General features: G+C 38.8%; 1 protein-coding gene across 1 annotated transcript in view; it reads right to left on the reverse strand.

Annotated features, from left to right (window-relative positions):
* Window positions 1-12842, reverse strand: part of ADAMTS19 (ADAM metallopeptidase with thrombospondin type 1 motif 19) — a gene marked incomplete at both ends in the record, with an annotated part of 162348 nt that extends 149506 nt beyond the window's left edge. The window contains 2 exons of the mRNA XM_084304756.1: window positions 11212-11822; window positions 12758-12842. Of these exons, the coding sequence (XP_084160882.1) occupies window positions 11212-11822; window positions 12758-12842 (696 nt within the window). The remainder of the gene's footprint in view (window positions 1-11211; window positions 11823-12757) is intronic.
* Between the last annotated feature and the right edge of the window lie 8741 nt (window positions 12843-21583).

A 21583-nucleotide genomic window follows, 5' to 3' on the forward strand; every position in this document is an offset into this window, starting at 1 on the left:
AGATACAACGCCTAGGCTAGTACCACAAAGACCAAAGCATGGGATCCATATTTAAATTGACTTCTGGGTGTGAAACATTCAGATAGTGCATACTGATGATCTGTAATTGTTCAAACCCATGTGCTTTCATTGTAGCCACAGAGGGATGTGGCACATCTCCAAAACCCACCCATGACTGCCCACAGAAAAAGGTAATCTCTGCTAATCCTTATGAAATATCTATCCACCACTCCGCTATTTTGGTTTTGTTACAGGAGCAGGACTGAACTGCACTCAACGACTACTTAGTTCCAGGCAACACTCCACAAAGCTCATTTTCATTCAAATCTACAATTTGCCAAAACTACTAAGTGTGGAAAACAGAAATTCAAGACTTATGGGCACAGAACTATAATTCAACAAATCAATTTACTCCATCTATAAAATAAAATAGTGCTTATGGTTTTATATCTCTCTGCAGAGTTAGATGAATCCAGAAGTGGTGGCTTAAAGAGAAATAAGTAAGACTCTCAGAATTTCTTATCACTAATTAAAAATGCTTAACAAAGTTAAAAATATGTAGAAGACTTAACTCTATGACTTCTACCCAACCAAATTTGTATCTTTTTTTTTTTTGTATCAGGAAACACACTAGGACTATCTTCCAGAAATTGAAAAACTTAGTGTGTATGTGCATAATTGTATCCATTTTAACCTATAAACCCTCTTCTACTTCTAACACCCTAATGTGCATTACTTAAGGCAAGTGAGCTCATTAGGTAAAGAGCAAATTAAGCAAGACCACAACTAAACATCGTCCTTAAAAGTATTTGTACAAAACTGGCTTTATGCTCCCTGCACATGTCAAGAGTAAGAACTCACCCTCCACTCACTGCTGTATCTCAAAATAACAGGCATTCAGCTTTTTGTTGTACCTTACAATGTCCCTTTTTTTTCTCTGTCCCCCATCTTCAAAAGATAAATGAAGCACCTCATATGAGAAGCCTTGAAGCAGAGCTATACCTGAGTTTCCAAGGTTATAGTTTGATTGCCAGGCTAATCAGTGCTCATGTGATGAAAAAAGCATCGAGGAGCTTAAGCAGATCTGAAGAACAGCTTAATATTTTATTTAAAAGATGGCACTTACTCTAGCCATTACTTGAACACTTCAAGCCAGCACCCTTTTAAGCCCAGAGGACATAACAGGGTATTTACATGGCACTGAATCACAAAAGAGTTGTTCTCAGCTGAATTAACAACGTCACATACAGTAACATCCATATTTTTTTAACACACTGCTGTCTAAATAAGTTTGACCTGACTTGACCCAGTTAAACTTCTGACATGTAATGAGAACTTAAGGTAGCACAGCTGAGATCATAAAACAGGCATATGCAATTGTTGGAGGATAATCACACAGAAACTAAATCACTTCACAAGTCAGTTTTGGGCACATTTCTACATTTTTGGATGCAAAACTCATTCAGAAAATAATTCTGAACAACGTACTTACAGACCCAAGAAAAACATTCACAGCACGGTCTTCCAGCAGATTTTACTTGTATTCACTTATGTGCAGATACACGTACTATTAGTAACTAATGTCATGATATTGATTCATCATATGTATACATGGTTCTACAATTAACACTAAAAATATATATATATATAAAAAATTAGTACTTCCTTGCTTTCCTATGCCGTAACTAGAAGTGATAGAAATAACTGAGAAAACCAGATTGTCTGGGCAATGACAGTTTAACAATAAAAGGTTAACTGAACTAATATAACCCAGATGTATATGTGATTTTAAATCTAATATAGACATTTTGTGCTATTGATTTATAGAAGTTTGACCGACTGCTGTCTGGATATGCAGTATAACTCACATACGAACATGCTAAGCATATTTCACGCTATTTCAATTACATTCCTGCTTCTGCTAAACAAGGAGCAACCAACCACCCCTCACACTATACACTGGAAGTCATCAGTGAGAGACCTGAATAAAGCAAGGAAAGGCACACACTCTACAGAAGAACTTTTATAAACATCCCACTCTCCCCAAAAATTCAGTTGGCTTTCAGTCATTCCTTTCTTCCGTCTTTTTCCCATAGCAAAAAGAGGTGTGCATCACTCCTGCGCTACCTCCACAGTTTCACAAACTTGTCCTGACATATCCTCAGCTACCAGCAACACCACAAAGACCTCTCTCACACAAGATACTTTCTAGTGTTTTCCTTCTATTTCTTAGCTCCTCCATTTTTAATGGTATTACATCTTGGAAATCATGGATGCTTCTGTTTTTTTCCCTTCACAACTTATCATTAACTACCAAAATTAATTTTCATTCTTGCAGGTCTGAGACATTGTTTTAAAGGAAAGAAAAAACTGTTCTTTAAAAAAAAAAAAGTGTTGAAACATAGAGAACGTATGCTCACTTTAAAAATCCTGACTCGTTTGCCATAGAATGTACAACTGGTGTGCACAATGAGGTATGGATAAAAGTCAGTGAAGGACTTGGAGAAAATACTAGCATCACTAGCCTTAACAGAAACAACTGAGAGAGGTTCAGTGCTCTGCCACTCTGCCTCTTCCTTTTAAAGCAGCTACATTCAAATTTTAGAGTGAAAACTTTACTCATTTATATAATCAAATATATCAATATATATAAATCAAATATAATTACCCGTTTTTGTGATGTAACATCTCTCTTTGATGTCTTGCCAACTAACCTTGATAATTTTATATTTATTAATTAGAAGGGGTAGAGATCTTGAGTGACTCATAACAATCTCATTATTTTTTTTTAAATAAAGCTACACAGGAGATAGCATATTTCTCATTTCTAATCATGTCTTAGAAATATATTACAAAGGATGTGTTTGTATGGAAACTAAGCAACTTAAGAGAACAGAGGGCTATTATGAGCAGGATTGGATCACAAATCAAACCTGTCTCAGGATGGAGTGATTATATGATTACAGGAGAGCTCTTAGAAGGAGAAAGGAATCATTACCACATGGTCTGCGGCATCTTGGCCCAACATCTCACATACCATGCCACAGCATTTAATATTAAAGGAAACAAAGATCTTTATAGTTCAAACATAGCCTTGGCCCAAATCAAAACTGATTTTCTAAACCTTGCTGTATTAACACTACTGTTCCTATGTTTAAAAGATTTATCCTTATTATTAATTAAGGCTTCTCAGATACACAAAACAAAAATACACCCAAATGCTGTTTCATCCAGAAAGGTAAATGTCAATAGCAGCAGACTGTGGTCTCAGAACTCAAGAAGGAAAATAAAAAAAAGTTTTTAGTCCTTTATCTTTACATAGATCTTTGTTGGTTTGTATTTCTTAATGATGCTAATCAAACATTTAAAGTGATGCCATCTTCAGTTCTCATTTTCTTTATGGAAAAATAAAAATGAACAATATTTAGTAGCTCTGTTTATAATTAACTTGCTGCTCAGTTACGATAAAGCAATGTTATAAATAGTGCTTTGATTGTACCTATACACCAGTTATTCCAGCTGGTCATAGTCGCAGTCTTGGTTTTAATTTTCTATGGCTTCTCTACTTATTTCAGTTATTTTTCATTAGCTGTTCAAGGTGAGATTATATTGATGAGATTTTAATAAAACAGAGACGTTAACCAACATAACAGGTACAGTTGTGCTGGAGGAAGGCAGATCACTAACCATGCCGAAGCAGCCTCACATGAACAACCTTTTTGAACTACCATGTTGGGAGACCAGACTTCTGAGTGGCCTCTTCTCCTCTTTCCCATGGTCACGTTGCCATATACCTCCATGAGGAGCAAACCTGACTTAGATTCAACCTGTGCATTGAAAGAAAGGGCAATCTTCCAGAAGCACCACCATCCTTCATCCGTTCTTCTACCACATGCAGAAGTGCAAAACCAAAATTTTGGTCTAACATTTCATTTTTCCAAGTTTGTTTCTGTTTTTCTGCAAAGAAACCTACTTTTGAAACAGATCAAAGCTATTTTCCATTCAGGACTGACATCACCATACATGCCTTACCTAGTCTATCTATTTCTACTTCTATTTTCTACTTTCTATTTCTAACAAGTTTGGTATTGATTGTTTAATGATGTTTAAAACACAAATAAAACGTAGCAAGTTAAAGTCAACTAAGCAAAGCTCTGGGAACCTGTGACCTCTCCATAACAGATAATCACAGAGTACCCTAATTCACAGACCAATACTAGGCAAACTGTGTAAGTAATATTATAGCATTTTAAATAGGTAACTGAAAATATATATATTAAAAAAAAAAAAACCACTAGTGATTTCTCACATCCTTTTGTCCTGAATTAGCCCTATTATTATTTTTTTTTAATAAAGAGGGGATCTAAAAAAAAGATTTTCTAAATAATCTAAAAAATAATAATCTAAAAAAAAAAAATTAATAAACATATTTTTTTGCATATATGTATTATGTCTTTCATTTAAGAGTTCCAAGAAGCTGGATGTCTAGGGTGCAGTGTATACTGTATTTTATCCTGGCAGCTTTCAGTACAATTTCATTTAATTTTATATATCCATTTTTAGGGCCAGTCCTCCTCAATGTCTTTATAAATGATTTGGATGTAAGACTAGAAGGTGTTTTGAGCAAATTTGCCGATGACACCAAACTTGGAGGAGTTGTGGACTCAGATGAGGGCGGAAAGGCCTCGCAGAGAGATCTGGACAGACTGGAGAGCTGGGCGATCACCAACCACATGAAGTTTAACAAAGGCAAGTGCCGGGTCCCGCACCTGGGATGGGGCAACCCTGGCAATACATACGGACTGGGTGATGAGACGCTGGAGAGCAGCCCCGCAGAGGGGGATCTGGGGGTTGTGGTTTCCAGCAAGTTGAATATGAGCCAGGAGGGCCAACCATATCCTGGGATGCAGCAAGCACAGCATTGCTAGTTGGTTGAGGGAGGTGATTGTCCTGCTCTATTCTGCACTGGCCCACCCTCACCTCGAGTACTGTGTGCAGTTCTGGTCACCACAGTACAAGGACATTAAACTGTTGGAGAGTATCCAGAGGAGGGTAACAAAGATAGTGAAGGGCCTAGAGGGGAAGACGTATGAGGAGTGGCTGAGGGCACTGGGACTGTTCAGCCTGGAGAAGAGGAGGCTGAGGGGGGACCTCATCACTGTCTACACCTTCCTCGCGAGGGGAAGTGGAGAGGCTAGTGACCTATTCTCTGTAAACACCAGTGATAAGACCTGTGGGAATGGTGTTAAGATGAGACAGGGGAAGTTTAGGCTGGACATCAGGAAGAGGTTCTTCACCAAGAGGGTGGTTGCACATTGGAACAGGCTCCCCAGGGACGTAGTCATTGCACCAAGCCTGTCTGAATTTAAAAAGCAATTGGACTGTGCACTTAGTCACATGGTCTAAATTTTTGGGCAGACCTGTGTGGTGCCAGGAGTTGGACTTGATGATCCTTATGGATCCCTTCCAACTCGGGATATTCTATGATTCTATGATATCCTTTTTTTGCAATGTCAAACTTTAGCCTTTATGCATCAAATGGACCATGAATATTGATAATGATCTTTCTCTTTCCCTTTCTCTAAAAAATTATTAGCAATCTAGGACAATGGACATTTTATTTCATTGCTGTCATTCCAGTACAATTTCATTCTGCTTGTTCTGAGACAATTTGCAAAGTCAGACTATTCTCAGTGGTTCAGCTTTGTAGAGACTCTATTAAGTGTCCTGAACTTAACAGTCTAATGGGTTTAGAGTATCTTAAACATCTACGCCCAACAATGCACCTTCATGTGTCATTCTCCTGGTTTAAGTAAATACTACTCATCTTCAAAACACAATTTTTGTCAGAAGTAAAAATTGGATACATTTCATGTAATGGTTGTTCAGAATCTTATGAAGTACCAAATAAGCATTCCATAAGCTAACATGTCACGTAGGTTTTTGTTTTGTTTTGCTTTAATATCCTAATTTGTTTCAGTTTTATTGTAAAATAGGGCATTATCATCAAAACATGTTTGTTAACATGTCATCATCCAATGATAGCTGGCATGTCTCTTCATGATGCAGAACTACTGATATCCACTTTTTTGCACTATTGCTACAGACAGTGCAGCTATAGTAAATATGTGATTCCTTGTCTATAATCGACTGACAAGATTTTGAAATATATGGTTTTGAAAGGCAATCAGGACTAAAAAAAAAAAAAAAAGCTGATAAGCTAAGCACCATACACTTTCTAGAAAATGGGCCCTTCCTTGGATTGGATTGGAGATATCGTATGACTCCATCCCACTCAACTCACTGGGAAAATGCACATTACATTCCATTGTAAACAGTATTTTGACATTAACTCTTCAAAAGAGATTTAGATTACCATAAATATACCCTTGTACATTTTGCATTCTTATCAGTGAAATTACTGAACCACACAGATGAATTTCAAAGCTTCTCCCTCATAAATTAACCCAGTGTAGTTTAATATCTGTTCAGATAGATCTCCAAGCAAGTTCTGTTAGTGAACTCTAGGCACTCTAAGCACTGCTCCATACAGAATAGCTGTATGGAGCTGCATTCTCCTGTCCCTCCTCTGTGTAATGTTTGCTCCTGTTTGCATTTCCTAACAGTCTAAACATATTTCATCATTTTAGGTATGACAGAGAAAAAATAAATAAATAAATAAAAATATTTCTCTACATAGCTGTTCTCTATTTATTGCAGACTGCTTCAGTTAAAGGACAGGAAAAAAAAAAAAAAAAGGAAAAAAAAAGGAAAAGGGAAAAGAAGGGAAAAGGAAAAGGAAAAAAGACACTGGTGAAATCTCTGTTCATCACTTCCTTAGTACAGAGTACTATGTAAGCAATGCAGTGCTAAGAAACAACGGTATTAAATGTCTCTCTGAAATGAAAAAAGTAGGTGATAAAGAACATATTTGTGGTATTTACAGCTGTCTTCTGGGAAATGTAGTGAGACTACCTCAACTCCCATGCTAGCAGCAAAGCAAATTGCTGGCAGAACCAGTAGCCAAATTTCTTAATTCTATGCCCACAGAAAGCTTCTGCTACAACATGCTCTAAAAGAATCACCAGTTGTAAGTTGATTTATATTACCAGTTAAAAATAAAACTGTTCAACAACATTTTTTTTTTTCTTATTTCATATATTATGGCAAAACACAAGCAAGCAGTGGAAACAACTATTTAAATAATTAATGGTCTGGTTCTGCAGTTCATCTCTTTCACAACAGCAGTCTCATTGGCATCAGCAGGACTGCTTGCATCCTGGTATTTGGCTAATGATGAACAACAAGCAGGCAGTCAGCATACAGATGGAGAATTCTTGGAAACTTCTCCTTATTAATCTTCCCACAGCACCCATACAAAGTACCACAGACCAAAACATACTCAGCAAATCCCATTGAGCTACAAAAGGATGTAAAAACTCACAGGTGCTTTACCAAGGGGTTGGAAAGGGCTGTCAGCATAGATTATGTGAGCTCTGAGATTACACTGAGGTTACAGAATCAGAATCACAGAATGGTTTAGGTTGGAAGGGACCTTAAATACCATCCAGTTCCAACCTCCCTGCCATGGGCAGGGACAACTTCCACTCCACATTGAGCAACCAGGTTGCTCAATGCCCCATCCCGCCTGTCCTTTGTTGTTGTTGTTGTTTGTTTGTGTGGTGTTTTATTGTTGTTTTAGTTGTTTTTTAGTTTGAGTGTTACCATGTGATGGAGTTTCTTTGCACTTCCTATGCATATCATCTTTAGTTTGATAAGAAAATATCCATCGTTTTATGTTTCCTTCATTTCACAAGACAGGCTGTCAGATGAAGCCAATGTTGACAAACAGAATTTGATTAGCAGTTATCTTGGGGTACAACTCTCATTTTCACTATAATAATATTGATAATAATATGTGAATAATCATATTCACAGGATTAACATACGTTACAATCCCCATTATTATCATCCATCCACACTGCCTTTGACAAATAGCTCAAGGAAAAAAAAAAAAAAAAAAAAAAAAGCAAAGCAAAACAAAACAAACAAACAAAAAATTATCACTGAAGCTTTCAATAGCTGTTAAGAACTATGGGGAGGCTTTAATGTTGTGCTTCACCCAACCTGCAACCAGTGAACTACTCAAAATACATCTAAATCCCACTTCAAGAGGAGAAGGTGCCTAAACTATCTGTAAGAGAATTCCTCTATCTTTCTGCCTAGAATAGGGGCAATTAGAGGTCCACAGACCTCTATTATTCCGCAATCTCACTGGCATGTCAGGCCTCTCCATGCCTTACCCATGAAGCTGGAACCACCACTGACATCCCAACTGGGATGGCACCACAATTTTATCTTTGTTTTTCTTCCTTTTACTGAAGACACTGTACCTTTTCACAACACTAGTCCTACAGCAAAATTTCCCATCAGCTATGCATCTGCCTCACCATGTATTATATCATGCCAAACCTTTTCTTTTGGCCTTTACTATTCTTCAGCCTTCCTCCTGTGTATCACAGTCGCTGTCGTCTGTCAGTCTAGAGTTACTTTGCTTGCTAAATAAACAGATTCACTAAAAGGCTACTAGCTACAAAGCAGAAAAAAAAGACAAGTTGAAGTTTTGTTGTTAAAGACTGTATTTTACACTGAAAAGAAAAATTGATGAGTGGAATCTAAATGGCATAATGTGTCTTATTGCTAACTTCTTTGGTTTTGCACAGTGTATGCAGTCTATCAATCCTAGTTCAAAGTTCGCAAGTTTTTGAAATGAGCATCCATGTAAGACATTCATACTACATTTTCTCTGAAATTTCATTATATTTAAAATGGAATTTAAATTGTAACGGAGGTAACCACAATAAAATACTTGTTTCAATGGGTTTTTATATCTTAAAACAAAAAAAATGTAGTCTGAACTATTGCTTGGCTTTTCTTGCAGGGAAAGGGCTAAAGGAAGCAGGACGGAATATGCAATGTATGTATGATGTTTTTTCAAGACTCTTGGAAACAGAGCAACTCACATATGTAATGGAGCCCAAGCAATGACTGAATAAAGAATGACAAATAACTTAAGATTTGTTATGACAACTTTTACATAATAGCACTGTGCAAATTTTTAACTATGTGCCTGATGCAGCAACACTCAAGAAGAACAGCTGCTTAACCATTTCACTGCAAACAAGACTAGGCAGTTGACAATCACAACACTGGTCAACATCAGCAACAGTTCTCAATTTTATTTGAGATACATAGAATAGCATTTGTATTTCAGCTGCAGCTTTCTGAATGGGGAACATGATCTGAGCATGTGCATGCTTAGACTGCTGGTAGGCTGAAAGTAATCTGGTAATCCCAGGAAAAATCTGACTGATTCAAAAATCACTAACAGGACTTCTAGGGCACTGGGGTCCACTTAAACAATGAGTATCAGTTTGTAAATTGAGTCAAGGGAATTACAGATACACAACGATGTACATCATTTTTGAGCAGATATTTGTGATAATTATTTCTTACTACCAATTTCTTTGCAAAAATTTTCTCCAGCCTAATTTTACCCACATGCAATATAGAAGAACGTAAAATTCTAACCAGAACAAGGAGTACAGAAGTCAAATGCTTTTGCAGAATATAAAAAGCCTTTATCTGATTGCTTCCAAATCACCCTCAGTTGACTTCCAATATTTTTCTCCACAATTAATTCTGCTACCATGATTTGGAAAATTTGACAAAACGTCAATAATTAGATGCCAACCACTTAGAGTTGTGTGAAACTTGGCGGTTTCACTTTGCAGGAGTGCAGGCAAATATTTTATTTGGTGTCAATCCATCTATGTTCCCTCTCCACCACTTTCAGTTTGGGTTTTGAGTTTTGAGTAAGTCCAAACAGGCAAATGAATAGGCAGTCAAAATTTCCACATTTTACCTGGTCTCACTTCACAACCATGCAAATAAAAACCAAGCAGGCATATCTTCATGAATTAACAATGGAACAAGTTAGATGTTCAAGTTTGGAAAGAAATACAAGAAATTATCCACCATGTGATTGTGGAGATTTACACCCAACCACCACCAAAAAAAAAAAAAATACAAGCAGGGTCGTGACGACATTAATCCTCCCTAGTTCCATTACTCTTTGTATTCTATATTCTGTAAAGTGCTGCAGGCGTGTGTATTTATGATACTATATAAAGGCCCAAAATGAGAATAATAGTAATAATAATTGTTTTTGTTTTAAATCCTGCCAGCATTTTACATCATCCCAGCTGCTTTCTACTCTTTCCATCCACCCCCGAGTATCATGGGATTGCAGCTCACTGGATCACCACTGCTGTTGTCAGTGTGCCCAATTCTGGTCTTTATCTGGTAAAAATCAGGAGTGATCTAACAGAAATTACAGCAGGTGAAATTTTCTTTCAAATAGGTGAGGTAAAGGCAAATGTTCCTGAAGGAAAACCTATTCAAAAGGTCTGACTCTATTGATGTTTCTGTTGATGACATATTCATTGTGCACTTCAATTGAGAAAATGGAAGGAAGGGAGGGTATGGAATCCCAAATCCAAGTAACTATGGGTACAATATGTGTGGAGAAGTTGTGGGGTACTGCAAAAAGGACAAAGGGATGAGAGAATTGAAAGAATGAAGATGAGAAGGCAGACATAAGATATTGGTAGAAATAGGAAAGACAGAAAAGCCTGAAATCTGAGATGTAGAAGATTAGGAGGGGGACAAAAATTAGAATGGTAACTTCTATATGGAATGAAAATGAGGAAAAAAAGTGTGATATATGTACTGAAGAAGAGATGATAATACTGGAAAAAAGGAAGGTGAGTGAACATGGTGGGTAATTACAGGTACACACTGAGAACCAAAATTTAATTAGGAATATAGATGAGAAAAGTTGAAGGAAAAGTAGCATTGGAATAAAAAAGAGATCAAAGGAAAAAAGGCATGGAACTGAGAGAAAGAAGTTCATCTGTAAATGCAACAAAAAAATCAAAACTTTACAGCCTAAAAGCAGAAGGATTTGAGAAAAGATTATGAATGGGTTAAAAAAATTATGAATAGCAAAATGGTTAAAAATAAGGACAAGTAGAGGTATGACCCAAGAGGATATGAAAGACCTCAGGAAAGAGTTGTGAGTGAAAAACAGATGGAGATGATGCTGGGATGGAGACCTTGGTGCTGCCCCTGCATGCAAGGTCATCTTACCAATCCACCACAGGTGCTGAAGGAAGCGAAGGAGCCTGGGTAGCGAAGAACAGCACCGCTGTAGTAACAAGCTCTCTCAGGCTGCAGTTGTGCAGCACCAGGTGGGCTTTTGCCATCTCCCCCGAGCCGTTCCTCCACAGCAAAGCCAGGAGCCAGGAAGCGGCTGTCCCTCTTGAGCAGCAGGTAGAGCTCCCGAGCAAAGGCTGGGATCCTCAGCAGCACTTCATCTCCATCCTCTGCTGGAGGTGGTGGTGGGGGGGATGGTGCTGGTGGCAACTGAGAGGCAGCACCAGACCCCTGGGGCAGGGGGGACCAGTGGTAAAACTCCTGAGACTCATACTCATCCTCGGTGTCCTCTTCTTCTGCTGCCTCCCCTGCAGCCTGCCCCTGCCCCTCCACCGAGGAAGAGATGGAGCGCACTTCCCGGGAGCTGCCTGCCACCGGGCTGGGTGTGATGGGGGCGTTGGGGGTGCTGTTCCGGTTCCCGCAGTTGGGGTCGGCACTGCAGCCACCCCCTCCACCACTGCCTCCCGCTGGCTCCTGCTGGCCCCTGCTCCAGAGCGCAGGAAAGACAATTTCCCACTCCTCAGAGTCTTCCGAAGCATGGAGACCTGTGGGAAAGCCAGCAGATTCTTTAAATGAGTAGGGCACCCAGCTGCACACAGTGCCAGCCAGAAACCTGCACTATGCCTCACGACACGCTCCTTTGGGTTCCTAGCCCACCAAGCACACCACCCAAAACACAATGGGCTCTGTTTGGCCCTTCCATCCTGACCTTAGCAGACGGGCTAGATGCTAGATGTCCCTGTGCCTGTTCAGGGCGATCTGACACAGAGCAGTGTCCTGGTTAACACAGAGGGAGATGGCACTCAAACTGGGCAGAAGGTGTGTTTGTCCCAACAGCTGGGTATGTTCTGCGGGGCCATCATCTCCACTCAATAAGTTGCACAAAACCTTCTTCATTTAGACAGAAAAGTGGCAACTTTTCCTTTCCACAGAGCTCATAAATATATATAAGGGAAAAGTTGAGCAAAAAAAAAAAAATAATTTGAAAATGCCAACCTTGCTCTCAGCACGTTCTGTAAAACCCGCCGATTTCAAAAATGTAGCCAAATTCACTCACTCTCCACAGCTACACGCTTGCAAGTGCACGTACAAGTGGCAGACGCGTGCACACGCTGCATCACCGGCACTGTAACCAAACTCAGATACCACGAATGATGCCTGTGTACTACGCACACCATTATCACAATTGAACCAAAACTCGCGCCGTACTTCCATTATATAATAGCGCACACAGCCCATATCAGCCTGAGACACCGGGCGGCTTTACGCGCATCCCCAGGCGTTCGGCAAGCCGCACGACGATGACAGGGCTGCTGCTGGAAACCCGCGTCTCCCGCGCGGTGGGCCACCGCCACTCGCACGGGACGGGCGCTGCTGCTCGGGCGCCCAGCAGCGGGCAGGCACCGGCGGCTACCGGCACCGGGAGCTACCGGCAGCCGGCCCTGGGCTCGTCCCCGCGGAGCGGAAGGCGCGCACTTACCTGCGGCCAGCCCGCTTGACAGCACGCACAGCTGGTAGAAAACGCAGCAGACGCGGCTCAGGCGCATCCTCCCGCCCGTCCCCATCGGCCCCGCTGCCGGCGGGGCGCCGCGGGCCGGGCCGGGCCAGGCAGGGCAGGGCAAGGCAGGGCAGGGCAGGGCAGGGCAGGGCCGGGGGGCGAGCGCGGAGCCCCGCGGAACCCCGCGAAGCGCGGCCACCTGGGCGCCGCGGCACGGGCAGCGCGGGATGCGAAGCGCCCGCGGCGCGTCCCCGCCTGTGCCTGCGCGCGCGCGCCCGTGTGCGCGCGTCGGCGCGGGAGGGAGCGAGGCAGGGAGGCAGCGAGCGCAGGCAGCGCGGCCCCTGCGCGCACACAGCGCCCGGCGGCGGGCGGGCAGCTGCGCCCCGGCGGCGGCGGCGGCGACCGCGCTGCCCCCGCCCGCCGCTCGCCCCCACGGGGCGGGACGCGACGGGACCCGGCCCGCACCGCCCCGGCACAGCCCCGCCCCGCCCCGCCCGGGCGGGCACCCGGCGCCGAGCCCCCCCGGACGGGCGGCTCCCCGGGCACCGGGACGGGGGGAGACCCCGGAGCCCCCCGCAGCCCCGGCGGGTGCGGGACGCCCACCTCCCGGCTGCGCGCTTCGCACTCAGCCCGCCTGCGGGCTGTGCCTCCGCTCGGGAATGGCGGGGAATCGCCGTTCCCAACCTATTTTTTGTTTTATTTTGTTTTATTTTGTTTTATTTTGTTTTATTTTATTTTATTTTATTTTATTTTATTTTATTTTATTTTATTTTATTTTATTTATTTCACTGTATTTACATCACATTATTTTATATTATTATATATATATGTATATATTATATATATGTGTGTGTGTATATATATATATGTATATACACATATATATGTATATATATGCATACATGTTTTTGTACTTCTCTTCTAAACTCCTTCTGCCCCCACGACGTAGCCATACAGGGAAGCCCAACCCTTCCCACCCCAACCCTAGTCAGCAGAGGAGCGATTAAATGAGGAGGCGAGCAAAATCTTTAAACGCACATCTAACACTAGCATGAGCTGCAGAAGCAACAGGTAAACATCTCCCTTTATAAGCCTGATCTCTTATCATAACTTCTGCTGCTTCACCTACTGTTGGTGGTGTCCAAGGTGACTAATTTGCCTTAGGGGAAAGCAGAGCACTCTACAGTGAAGAAGAAAGCCATCTGTGCTGTTAAGAGCAAGCTATGAAGTTGCAAGAATTCCTCCTAAAAGTTAGATGTTTAAAATGAAAAGGAAAGCAAACAAAAATCACATGTTTGGGCTCCAAATAAAAAACACATTTAGACTCCACGGAAGCCAAATGCATCTGGGGTTTGCACTCTGCTGTCTTCAATAGCTGCTTGAAACCTGTACGGCATGGGTATGTATTTTCGGCTACCTCCAAATACTATTTTTGATTAGCTGTTTGATTTTATGGGAAACAAGTTACCATAGAATGGTCCTTTTATGGCAACTGAGCAAATTTACAGTAAGCAAAATCAGAAAAGCTTTGGAAAAAAAAATAACATGTACCCTAACCATTTAAGAAGAGAGGAGTTTTTCAGAGTCTGCAAACCAGTATTTGTCAGATAATTAGATTAACTTTAAAATCCATGTTAACTGATGTTTTGTTTCCCAAGTAAATAACCACATACATGCTAATTTACATTGTAATTAGTTAACAGGCCCTATACTGCAAATTTTCCACTATCAAAACCCTCTTTACAACTGTTTAGTGAATACTGTAAGATATGGCTTATAAACTCCTATGCAAATACTATGTCTGATTGTGTTTAAAAATAAATAAATAAATACAGAAGATGCAGAAATACACTGAGAAAATCTTAAAGTGCATACAGTTGCTTCACAAAAGATTTTAAAGGACAACCATCAGGAATAGGTAAAAAAAGATATCTCATGTGTATGCACATTTTTAAGTTGTGAATTTAGCTGTTTTCATTCTGCTGAAGTTTGTCCCTTTGGACCAAATTTTGCTTCTCTTATTTACATATACAGTCTTGCTAAAAAGACAACTACTTTTGTCAGTAAAGTAGGCAGAATTTGGCCCTTTCAACACAAGCAACAGGGGGTAAAGAGACTGCAAGAAGCCAATTGAGAAAGACTTTAATATATTTGACTTTATCACCAGTCAAAAAACAAAAATAAAAACAAAAAAAAATTTCCTAGTCAGGCTCTAAATACGAATAAAATGCAAGCTAAAGTCAACATTTGGAGCTGCAACAAATTTCTGTAGCTCATTTTATGTTTACTTTTTATCGTTTCAATAGTTAAAGTAAAAATATAGGGGGAAGTTCCCTATGTTTAACTTTGGCGAAAGTGCACTATAAAACAGAGCCCCTACTGGTGTTCATTAGTTCTAACAAAGAGTCTGGTCATAGGTTAATACTGGTAGACGGTATTGTAGCCCACATGCTAACTGTCGTCACCGTGAGACCAGTGCAGAGAAGTCTAAAAGAATAACAATTAAAAGAACAAAACAATGGTTTCATACTGCATTTATGTTGCAGAGAATAATATTGTATCCACATGTACCATACAAAAGGCATTTTATTTTGTTAATCACAAAGCTACCAAAACTCTTTGCAAAATAATTTTTATTTTACAGAATATATTACATGCTGGCTAGAATTAACTCAGCGTTTGTAAATACTAAATAAATACATTTTGAAAATACTACCTTCAAACTCAGTACAGAGCAACTCAGAAAGATACATTTAGTTTCCTCCAGCAGATCCCTAAAACTCCATATCTGAAAGATTCAGGCATGCTGGCATTCTGAGAGACTTATGGAGTATTGCAAATACATAGAGAATGTGTTGATTTGTAAAGTATAACAATGATCCAGACCATCTCACTTACATGGGAAAAAAATTGCAGAAAATGAGGTAAAGCATATGTACTCATCAGTCCTTCCTGATTGAGATAAATCAGCCTAATTCTGTTGAAATAAATGAAGATTTGGCAATTTCTTCTCCTTCAGTCCTCCATGGCAGTAAACTTGCAGAATTGCACTGTCAGTCTCTTTGGGACTGGCAGGGCAACAGCCCCCTCAGGCCCCACCAGAGGCTGAGGAGTCCTTTCCTCACTGTGCCACAGTCATTCATGATTGAAACCCAATCTCTGGTGACATCAGATAGGCACCTTGAGCCAACTTTTGGAACCATTAATCTTTTTCTTCATCTTTCACAAACTAGCTTTATTTGAATCTGTGCTGCAGTTACTCTCTTACCTTTGTCTGAATCATGTTAGCAAGGGCAGAATTTTCCCCAGCTCGTACTGAATCTGTTTCAGCGATTTAATTCTAGGGATTAAGATAAGTACGGGCAAATCATACTTGAAATGTCAGCTTCTAGAAGTATTGACACCACTGTCAGTCAGAGACTTTCTTTGGTTTGTTCTGTGTTTTTGTTGTTGTTTGTTTGTTTGTTTGTTTGTTTTTTATTTATTTATTTATTTTATTTTATTCTTTATTTAATTATCTAACTGTAAAGGCTATCAAGCTTATACATACAGAAGTGATTTAAAATTACCTCAGCTTTACAATAAATACAAGATTGCCTCAAGTAATTGTTACCAAAAAGTCCCAAAACCTTTAATCTCCTTCACAAGGAAATAGTTGTTAATTATTTGTGCATATGCTTTATATATATGTGATTGATGATATCATTGATTATTTTTTTTAAATCTTGGAGTACATTTGTTTCAAATTTTTGCAACTTAACAAAATATGCTAGATCAATGGGAAAAAAAAAAAAAAAACTACTCTGTTTTGAATGGTGCTTACTACCTTAAGGCCATATATCGTATGACCATTCAGATTAGAAACAGAAACTCACATCTTCCTGTTTCTAGGGTGCTTTACAAATGTTATCTCAGTATAAATAAACTTATGACAAATGCAGATTGAACTTTTTTTTTTTTTTTAGCTACAAGAGTTATGTGAATTAACACAATTTTTCTCCACTTAAGCGCAAATGATTTTTTTTTCTTCTTTTCATTTTAGAAAATATTGTACTGCGTATCTTTTGAACAGAACAGTGGATTTCCATTGCCTGTTAGCTCATGGACTCTGAATGTTTAGTTTGTAATTCTATACTGTTATTTACATGCTCAAAATGAAGGGTTTATTTAAAATGTATGTATTTAAAACCACTTCAAACAACTTCTCTTCAGCAGATCTTCCTTCAGAGCAAATCTCACAGTTGTATCTCAACTCAGTGCTATGATCAGATGACCTATGGCGTAAGATCTGTGTTGAACTATTGTGAGCTTAATACCTTTACTAGTTTAGAGCGCAAAAACTTTGAAAGTGCAAAGCTAAGCTCATAGCAGTTCTCTGCTATTATGTTGCTCCACCAATTCATATGATCCTACTGAGTTTAGGTAATTCAGCAAAATTTACTCTAAGTCACAGTCATTACGCTGTGACTTATTTCACAAAGTCATACTGTAAAATTGATCCAGACCTTTGTGGGTGGTACATATAAGTAAAAATACACTTACAGCTCACTATTTGTATAGAATGTTTGGCAGAGTCATCATTTAACCAGATTAGACTTTCACAACTCCTTATATTGTTTCCTTTCACTTTGGTAACTTTTTTTCTCAGAAAAGCTGATGCTTGGCACTGACATTTTGACAGATAGCTCAGTCTGCAGTGAGAAGGATGCCAAAGTACTCAAGTTGAAGCCACTTTAAAAAAAAAAAAAATATTAAAAAAATATACCAAGGTGTTCTCTATGAACCTGAGTCCTATACAACTTCCACGGCTAAAATGTCCCACAAAGAGCATCCATGAATCTCTAAACTGGAAATAATTTGTCATGCAAATATATCACTTGATCAGTAATGGGGCTAATTTAGAATGATCATCATTTTTGGAACATCTTAAAAGAATAGGGCTTCAAATTTGAAACCTTCAGGTCAGAAAGAACCTGAGAAAACTATTTGGAGAAAACTATTACTAAACTATTACTATACTATTAATTTGGGAAGAAGCTTTTTTATAGGAGGATGAAATCAGACCTCTCCCTCCTGAACATTAAAAAAAAAAAAAAAAAAAAGCCAATAAAAAAGACAATACAAGAAATAACAAAATATTAAGGTATTAATATTTAATTTCTTTAAATATATTAAGAAAAAATAAAAAAAGAATACAGATTACCTCCTCCAAATTTAAACCTATGCTTGTGAGTACTGACCAATTTAGTAAAGTTTCTTTTGTACATAAAAGATGTCAGAGCTCTGCTTGATTTATTTCAATATAAAAAGGAAATCCATCAACTTCCTGAGCTTTTCTTCATATTCAAACAACTCACGAGGATAATGTTTTTGCAGGATTTTCAAGATCATGAAAAGAATGTTCTTGTGAGTTTCTTCCTGATTAAAAAGATAGGAAGGGACAGCTTAATTTGCATTTAAGTAGATAGCTGAGAATTGTGAACAAATAAACAGTCAAAGATATATCTGTCATCAGAGAAAAGGTGAAAATAGCCATTCAGAACCTTGTGTGGCTTTAGGAATCTCATAAAAAATATTTCCATTGTCAGTAAAAGCACGCTTAGTTTGATTCTGAAACAAATTTCTTGTTTTAAAGAGTTAGGTGGAAGATGATATAAAATGCAACATGGGCATAATAATAATAAAAAATAGAAGCAGTAACAGGTTAACTTATCACAGAATCACAGAATTGAAGGGGTTGGAAGGGACCTCGAAAGATCATCAGGTTCAACCTCCCTGACAAAGCTATCTATCCTTTATACTTCTGTCCTTCATAATTTCCAAACTCAAAATCATTCTAAGGGTATATTTGATATAGCCTCTAGTTTTTAAGACCTCTAAAGATCTTCTTTTGACTCAGATCTTCAGTAAGAATTAAGGTTCCAACACTTCCATGATTTTTATGCATACTTGAATTTAAATGAAAATTACTTTTAAGGCCAGTGCCTGGAAGCTTAAAGTTGTATTATAGGTGCTCTTGCAATCTTGTTCCAGTCTTTATAAAACACTGCCTGTATTCAACACCATGTGCATTTTACGATCAAAAGCAATGTATTGCTTTCACTATCATAATGCATAAAAGAAATACATTAGCACAGACTACTTAAGAAGAATATGTTCATAGTAGCCATTAACACTCTGCATGGTTCTTCTTGACAAATACATTTAAAAATAATGAAGGGTATCTAAAAATAAGCAAGTCTGAAATACTCTTTACAGTTTTAGCATTATTTGTTACTGTATATAATACCTGTAAATATTAGCTAATAGGACAGAGTAGATTAATTGCATTATCATTTATTTATAAAGAGAAAAGTTCTTAGCTCTTCTTTCATTCTTTCTGTTCTGCCAGAGCAGTAATAATAAGGAATGGCTTGAAAGCCATTCATTCTCATAATGGAAGGAAGTCTCTCTTTGAAATAAATGTTGGAACTAAAAATTCTGCCAAGTTGTAAGAGCAAGTTAGAAGATCAAGGAAATTTTGAATGATCAAAAATTGTGGAAAATCTGCTTCCTGCAGGAAAATTATCCCATAAGGGACCATAGTGTTCATTTTTAAAGAATTTGTAGCCCCTCCTAATTTATGTCAGAAACAAAGGAACTTAGCTAGGCTACTTCACCCTCTCCCTACCTGCATGTCCCACATAAAAATGAGGTGGGGGCTGCTGAATACAAACTGTACAATGAAGGATAGCAGGATCTATAGACATCTGAATCTGAGTTTCAAATTCTGTGGCATGTATGGTCAAACCAGAATAATTAACAAATTCATTAGATTATTAGTGAATGTTAGGTAAAAGTCTGCTGTGTTTAATCTAGCAAGCTTGAAAGATTTAGTCATCCGTAGTTAACCCAACCCTACTAGGCAACCAGTCTGTTTCAGAATTTATTCTAATTTTACACATGCGAAGAATTATAGAGAGAGATAAAAAAATCCTGTGCGTATCTTACATGCACAGTTTAAAAGGTTGAGTAGTACAAATGTAATTCATTTATATTAGTGTAGCTTATGATATATATTATAACTATTATATTTCATTTATTTAATTATTTATGCCAAGAAATCGGTATAATTGAAAAGCATATAAGCTTGAAAAATTTCATTGCATTGCAAGAATGCGAGTGTTAATATATAAGAGAAGAATATGAAAAGCAGCATAGGCAAGCCCTGTATAATATAAAATACGGCTCCAAGAAAAGTTTAAAAAAAGAATGTGTTTTAGATATTCTGGGAATTAAATTGCTCTGTGGTCTTCAGCATGTCACTATAGAAGCACTACTATTTTTATTATGTAAGAAAACATTTTATGGTAGTAACTCAAGCAGAGAAAAAGACAAGAGTAAGGGGAATGGATCCAGGATGAGGAGAAGCCAATATACAAGTGTTTTAAAGCTGACTAAGATAACAGAATCAAAGAAAACAGAAGTGGGTAAAGAGAAGATAATGAGATGCTGCTTCAAAAGCTGCAAGTAAATCAAAGGAAGTGTTCCATGCAACATTTTATTTCCTTACTGTTTTGCAAGGTGAGACATATAAATGGCCTTGTTTTCTGAAAGCTGTGTTTCTTCTGTATAGATTTAAAGCAAGCATGCAAAAGCATAGATGAACAAAGATACTGATTTCTAGACATCCTTCTTCAACGTGTCACCTAGCTGCAAGCACTAAAGAGATCATGAAGCTTATAGAAATTAACTAGCCTCCAGGTCATTATTCATTTAAGTGACATTGTGGATATCCTATTTGCACTTTCCCCCACCGCAGGAGAGAAAGACTTCATTATATATACCAGATAAAAAACAAACATTGTAGAAATGATTTATTTTTTCCTATCTAAAGGATTTATTCATAAGAACTGTTATGTGGTAGCCTGCTGAACAGGCTGCCTTGCTCTTTTAGCCTCTGTAACTGGAAAACCCATTAAGACCACATGAGTTGTCGAAGCATATGGTATGTTCCATACTATATGAGTACTATTCACAGGCACTTGCTCTGAAGGCAGGCCAATGGCAAACAGTGGCACCAGGAGACCAGCTAAACTATAGAGAAATCATGGTGACAGAACATAAAACACAAGTTGTGCAAGACCCCTGTTAAACAAGTAAAAAGCCAAGGGTACATGGCTAAAGGGTTTCCAAGCTACTCTTTAGTAGCTTGCGTTGAAGTGGTGGAAAAAAATGACATAATAAGAGATGTTTTTAGTTTTACTCTTCAGCTCCTATCTCCTCCCTCTCCATCTTATTACACTGGGACAGAAAAGAATAAAAGCACAGAAGCTGATGTACTTCAATGAAGTTGGTGAGTACAAATAAACAAATTGTCAAGCTGCAAAATGCTTATCATGTGCCAAAGCCAGGAAGCATCAGTCAACAAAGAGCTCAAAGATTTCCATCGTAGAGGGTTATTAGTTCCTGTTAGCAGAGCACCCTGAAGATGAGAAGTGTATTATGTCAGCATTGCCCAAAAGGCTGTGTTGCCTGGTAAAATCTAAACTGCATTGTAGTTAGCAAGGCTGGTGTCAATGTAACTTTGTCAGAGATAACATCTTAACCACAGAATGTATATTTCCCTTATATTTCTGGTTTTCATTTCATTGCTGCTCATTGCTGCATTAGGTCTGGTTTTGGATTCTCAGTTGCGTATCACTGACAACTTGTCAACTGATCCAGCTGCACTCTTTTTCAATGAAATATTGTCATCGCAGGTATTTAGGGTCCAGCACTCCCTTCATGAGGGATGTCCCCCAGGACAGCTCTTCCTCCATGAAAGAA

Source organism: Netta rufina (assembly GCF_964035555.1).
Source record: "Netta rufina genome assembly, chromosome: Z".
Lineage (NCBI taxonomy): Eukaryota > Metazoa > Chordata > Aves > Anseriformes > Anatidae > Netta > Netta rufina.